Raw genomic sequence first — 6,018 nt, forward strand, 5'->3', positions numbered from 1 at the left:
GCACCACCTGCAGGGAAGAGGATGGGTGGCCGGGGTGAGGCCAGGCCACCCTGGCCAGGCCACCCGTGGGTCCCCAGGGTGCAGGGCTGCTCCCCCAGGCTGCCGCTTGCCTTGTACACAGCGTTGGGCAGGAGGTTGTTCATCGTGACCCAGCCCAGTTCCAGCAGATGTTCGGCCGTGTCGTCAGACTTGTTGACCTGTGCACACAGACCCGTCATCCCTGCGTGTCCCGGGCCCCGGCTCGGGCGCTGCGGGTGCTACCGGCCGGCTCGGTACCTTGCTGTAGAGGAAGCGTTGGAGCTCCAGCTCGGCTATGCCCAGCTGCCCGTCCTCCTCGGTCAGGCGCCAGCGTGCCTGGGCAAAGTAGAACTCAGTCCGCCGCGCCACGCTCACGTCTTCCGGCTGCTTTCGCAGCTCCATCTTGTTGGCTCGCTGCAGCTGGAAGTCCTTGAAGCACCTGCAGCAGAGAGGGGACCCCTGTGATGTGGGAACCCCTGAGTAAGGGGGATACAACGCTGGGGAAGCCAGAGATGGCCCCTACCTGATCAGTATGTTCAGCTCCTCACTCTCCAGCTGCAGGTCAGCTTTCTCTTGGCTCAGCTGCTGCTGCAGCCGGTGGTTGAGGTCAAGCAGGCTCTCGTTTTTGCTGTCATCCTGCAGGGACTGAAGGACAGACAACCCTCAGCACCCTCTGCCCCAAAGCAGGGACCCCGGGGAGCCAGGCCCTGCCGGGATGCGGGCTCACCTTCACGTTGGAGTACATCTGCTTCTCCAGCTGCCGGATCTGGGCAACGTGCTGCCTGACGGCCTCTTGCAGGTGTAGGATACTGCTGCGCTGCTCCTCGGGGTTGCTGGAGATTTCCAGCTGGAAGCGCACCCGTTGTTTCTTCTCGCTGTGCTCCTGCACACAGGGATAGGTGAAGGTTAGGATTGCCCTGAGTGCAGCGAGTGACACGGTGACCTGAAGCCTCGTGGGTACCTTGCGTTTGGGCTCCACGTGGAGCAGCAGGTTGTTGACTATGTCAAGGATCATGGCATACTGCGCGGGATTGGTGGAGATCTCCAGGTCGTGGTGGATCAGTGTGAATGTGTCCACGGCTCCTGCAGGGACACACAAAGGGCAAGTGCGGCCTCAGCATGGCCAGAAACGGGATGGATGTGGGGGCCAGCCAGAGATGGAGAGGGATGGGGAATGAGCCAAGGCGGTTACACTGGCTCCAGCAGGCACAGCACGTCCAGCATCATCTGGTGCACTGCCGCGTGGCTGGGGACCCCTCCCGTATGCACCCCTCTGATCACAGCAGGGCCAAGACAGACCATCCCTGGACTTAGCCGGCACCTGTGGGTCAGCCCAGAGCTCTACCCCCTGAGGTACACTGCCTGGATGTACTCACCCTCCTGCTTCTTCAGCAGATCCTCCTTCTCCTGGTTGGCAGGAGTCTCGGGGGGCTTTATCTGTGTAGCCAGCTCGGGGTCAATGTCATGGCTGTAGCTGATATAGTACATGCGGCAGCTGCAGCGAGAGATGATCCTCTGCACCTGCTGAGTCTGCTGGGCTTCTGAGGGCTGGTTCCAGTCTGGGAACAGGCAGGGGGACCACGGTCAGAGCGCCATGTCCCGGCACGCTGGGGACCCCACGGCGCAGGTCTCAGAGCATCAGCCAGCTCCTGGAGCTGTCTGGGGACAGGCCAGGCGCTCTCAGCTTCACCAGCCTTGGGGTCACACAGGAGCGGGATTGGGGTAGGCACAGCAGCCAGCTCTGTGGGGCAGTACCTGTGGTGGTGCTGACCATGCCCCCCACCGCCTGCCCGCTCTCCATCAGCTCCTGCACCGAGTCCAGGCTCCGTTGCCGATGCTCCTCAATATTTTTCACCTGGGGACACAAGGAGGCACCACTGGCTGTCCCTGCTCTCCCTGCCTTGGCCAGGGCACCGGCAGCGCTGCCTGTCCCCCACGCAGCTCACCCATCACAGCCTCCCCGAGCTGCTCACCTCCAGCCAGAGCTGCCCGTGCTCCCTCTCGGTGGGGCCGCTCTCCGTCGTGGCGAAGTACTGCATGCCATCCAGCAAGCAGGTCCAGGACGTCTTCTGCTTCAGCGTGTCCCCGTACCAGGCGGGGTGGTGCTGGCACTGCAGCAGCTGGGCCTTCGCGGCGGACACAATCACGCAGCCCTCTGTCTCCGCGCCGCGCAGCACCATCTGTGGGGAGAGAGACCCTGGGGGGCAGACGAGCCCTTCTGGGCCAGGCACGGCCCCTCTCACAGCAAGGCCGTGGGAAGCGGAGAGCGTGGGGACGGGCTGGCTGGCTGAGGGCAGGTACCTGGCAGTTGACCAGCTCGATGAGGCAGTTGCGGTTGTAGATGTCATCGGTTTGGCAGGCGGCGATGCCGCACAGCTGCTCACTAGCCCCCGACTCCTCCTCTGTGAAGACTACAAACTTGTCCGTCTCCTCAATGAGCTTCTGCAGCATGTAGGCCCCTGGGGAAAAAGAAAGGGTCAGCGCGAGGCTGCGGGGGGCTGGCTGGGGGCGACGGGGTGAAGGTAGGCACGGCTTTGGGTTTCCCATTGCTCCCCTCCCTGCCGTGCTCACCCCCCGAGGAGGCTCTCTCAGGACGGCCGCTGATGACGGGAGCAGTCACTCTGGCAGGGACGGAGTGAGCGGAGAGTGGGCCCCGTTTCAGCTTTTTGGCTTGCAGCTGCGTGTCGATCTTCAGCCCCTTCAGGGCCTCGGTGGACAGGTTGCGTTTGAGCACAGCTGCTTTCTTGTAGCCGTCGTAGAGGCCGAAGGCGATGTCCCTGTTGGTGGTGGTCCAGGACGCCCGCAGGTCCACCAGGTGCAGCTGGTGCGTGTGGAAACCATCGTCCCCATCCCGCAGTGGCAGCTCCTAGGCACAGAGGGTCAGAGCCTCAGCAAAGCCACCCGCAGTCCCTGTCCACGGGCTTCACACATGGGGGCTGGGAGCCCTGCCAGTCCCCGGAGGCAGGGCATGGGGACCAGAGCCCGGTGGAACACCCCAGAGACCTACAGCAGGGACCCATACCAGGGATGCTGTGGCTGGAACAAGGCATCCCTTTGGCCAGGCACTCAGGAGATCAGAGGCCCTGCAGGTCTGCCTCCTCTCCAGCCAAATCCCTCCCCCATTGCACCCAAAGACCAAAGTCCCCTTGTCCCAGGGGGATGTCATCAGGCCAGCGCAGCCTGGGTTACACTTGCCATGCCCCGTGTGTTTGCGGCAGTACCTCCTCAGCTGTGCGGTTGCTGTGCCTCTGGTAGGTGAGGGAGGACAGGCTCAGCAGGTGGGTTTTCTTCACCAGGGTGTCGAGTCGGTGGTCTGCGTTCTCATCGCAAGTGGAGGCCATGAGGTGCACGGTGACCTGGCTCAGGTCGCTCACCATCTGTGTGATGCTCCACTCCGAAATCAGGCGTCGCATCACCGTGCCGGCTGGGGGACAGGGAGAAGGGTCAGCCGGGGCCCTGCCCTGCCTGGAAGCACTGCCGGCAGGGCCCCCACTCACCTTGTGGGATGAGCCGCTGGGTGCCGCGAGTGAAGATGTGCCCTTGGCAGCACTCCACCTGGATCCCCCGCTGCTGGGCAAAAGAGGCCCAGTAATGCACCTGTGAGGGAGCAGAAAGCAGAGGCTGAGAGCCCAGCGCAGGCAGAACGGGGAGGTAACACCGGACGCCCACCCCCACGACTTGCCTGCAGCCGGGGGAAGAGCGCAGTGTAAGACAGCTGCTTGTAATGCTGCCCCAGCTTCTTCTTAGTGGGTTTCATGTTGTTGAAGAGCTTCCCGCGGCAGATGGGGCGCGTCACGCTGGTCCACGTGGCCCAAAAGTTCTGCATCCAGCGGAGGGTGCTGCTGTAGAGCAGGATCCGGGGCTGGGAGTGCTCTGAGAATACACCCGCTGTCAGCCAGCACCATGGGGCAGGGACACGGCAGCACCCAACCCAGGATCGATAAGGATCACTAAAACCAGCAAGCCCTGCCCCATCCCCTTCGCCCCTGAGGGATCCCCAGGGTGCTGTCACCCACCCTCACTGGGCCGCGTCAGGTCCATCCGGATGGAGAGGTTGAGGTTCTCGGAGCGGAAGGCACGGTAGGAGTCGTACTGCTGCCCCACCGGCACCTCGGGCAGGAACTCGGGGGAGCGCAGCACCACGCCATGGTGGTCGTGGGGGTTCCCGTGGCACAGCCACTGCAGGTCCAGCGTCATGCACAGGTCGGGCAGGTGCAGGAAGCAGCAGTCATCATATCTGAATGGGAAAAGAGACCCCAGTTACCCCCCGGCACCGGTGGCAGCCCCCACGCTCCCGGGCCCACACTCACTTGGAGGCTGTCCGGACGTTGATGTCCAGGTTGCCCTTGAAGACGAACTGCCCGGGCTTCCAATGGAAGGAGAGGTGGCTCCACTCCCAGTGCATGTTCTCCGTGGTGTTGTAGGGGTCCTGCAAGGACAAGTGTGTGGAGAGGCAGGTGTGAGCCAGCCCCACGCCCAGCTCTGCTCCCTGTCCCGGCGGCACCCACCTCGGTGGCCAGCTGGTGCAGGTTGGCCTGTTCGATGTCCATGTGCCAGTCCCCGTGGAAGAGAAGGCGGCTCTTGTCCCACCAGGGCAATGGGGCACTGGGGTCCTCTGAGGGCTTGGTGAGGAGATCCACGCACTGGCCGATCAGGGTCCAGGCCGGGTCCCAGCAGGGCCCCCACACGATGGTGTACTGGGAGATCTCAGCTGGGGACACAGAGGTTGGCTCAGCCCTTTGCATGTCCCACGCAGCCCTGTCCCCACCCCGGCACAGAGCCCCCCCTGCTCCTCCAGCTCTTACAGTGGAAGTCGTGGTAGAACTTCAAGGGCGGCATGTTCCTCTCCACCGTCGCGCCCCCCCAGGGCAGCCCCAGCTTCAGGACCTGGCGGCGCCGGGAGCAGGCCTGGCTCCGATCAGCCGGCCCGAGAGCTGCCAGTTCCGGATCTCAAAGAGGTAGCGAGGGTAGTCGCGGATCCGCACTGCGGGCAGAGGAAGGGCTGAGAGATGGGGCAGCAAAGGGACACTGCCCTGCTCCCCCACTCTGGGCCACAGCAGGAGCCACTGTCCTGTCACATCTCTGCTCCCTTCCCGCTCCCTCGAACCTCCAAAAATCATTTCCCCTGCTTGGTTATGCATCACGTGGTGCCAGCAGGTCCCTGTCCTGGGACCCCAGGCCATGCAGCCTCCATGCTGTCCTCCACGGGCACCCTCACACGAAGCAACTCACCAAAGAAGCTGCCAACTCTGCCCTTCATCATGCGGCACCACTGGGTGACCATCTCCAGACCCTCGGGAGGGAACGGGCTGACGCCATCCAGGTCCCTCATCTGCTCCAACACACGCTCCGTGCCGTGGAAGGACTCATCGGCCATGGCCACCAGCTCCAGGTGGGCCAGGGTCCAGGTGAGGAGGGCCCTCCGCATGGGCGTGTTGGCATAGAGGCGCCGTGAGCGCTGGATGTAGATCTCGATGTTCTTCTTCTCCAGCGAGGCATAGAGCTCCTCGATCTTGCGGGCAGGCAGCAGCTCGCCGTGTTGCTTGCGCAGCGCAGCCACCTTGGTGTCCAGCAGCTGCAAGCGCTTGGCGCTCTCCTTGCTCTCGTCCTTCATCAGCTCGTAGTTGTCTCGTAACTTGACCTCGAAGACGTCGTCCAGGAAGACCCAGGAGAAGTGCGTCACTTTGAGCAGGAGGTCAGGGGGCAGTGCCGTGCTGGCAGGGCGCCTGCGCCGATGCAGACCTTTCAGCCACTTCTGCACGCCCACGGCAGCATCCAGCGTGTGGGAGAAGTCGTACTGGTAGGGGAACTCGATGGTCACGCTGGCAAAGGAGAAGGCCCAGCCGCGGTTGCGGAGGGTGCGCAGGGTGGGGAAGGTGCAGCGGTGCAAGATGACCTCCTCCAGCTCTGGCAGGAGCTTCACCTCCACCTCCTTGAAGCTGAAGATGCTGTGTCCGTCAAAGCCGGCAGCCAGCTCGGGGCCGGAGCCGTGCAGGGCAC

At 63.6% G+C, this 6,018-nt stretch overlaps 1 protein-coding gene across 1 annotated transcript in view; it reads right to left on the minus strand.

Annotated features, from left to right (window-relative positions):
- KIAA0100 (KIAA0100 ortholog) overlaps positions 1-6,018 on the minus strand; it is a 20,614-nt gene that overhangs the window by 2,006 nt on the left and 12,590 nt on the right. Inside the window, 19 exon segments of the mRNA XM_009326231.1 lie at positions 109-197; positions 277-457; positions 542-663; positions 746-901; positions 980-1,101; positions 1,395-1,577; positions 1,774-1,873; positions 1,992-2,198; positions 2,320-2,477; positions 2,590-2,884; positions 3,240-3,442; positions 3,516-3,615; positions 3,701-3,891; positions 4,035-4,255; positions 4,329-4,447; positions 4,527-4,729; positions 4,824-4,931; positions 4,934-5,002; positions 5,251-5,992. Coding sequence (XP_009324506.1) covers positions 109-197; positions 277-457; positions 542-663; positions 746-901; positions 980-1,101; positions 1,395-1,577; positions 1,774-1,873; positions 1,992-2,198; positions 2,320-2,477; positions 2,590-2,884; positions 3,240-3,442; positions 3,516-3,615; positions 3,701-3,891; positions 4,035-4,255; positions 4,329-4,447; positions 4,527-4,729; positions 4,824-4,931; positions 4,934-5,002; positions 5,251-5,992 — 3,569 coding nt within the window.

Source organism: Pygoscelis adeliae, unplaced genomic scaffold, assembly GCF_000699105.1.
Source record: "Pygoscelis adeliae isolate BGI_AS28 unplaced genomic scaffold, ASM69910v1 Scaffold836, whole genome shotgun sequence".
NCBI lineage: Eukaryota > Metazoa > Chordata > Aves > Sphenisciformes > Spheniscidae > Pygoscelis > Pygoscelis adeliae.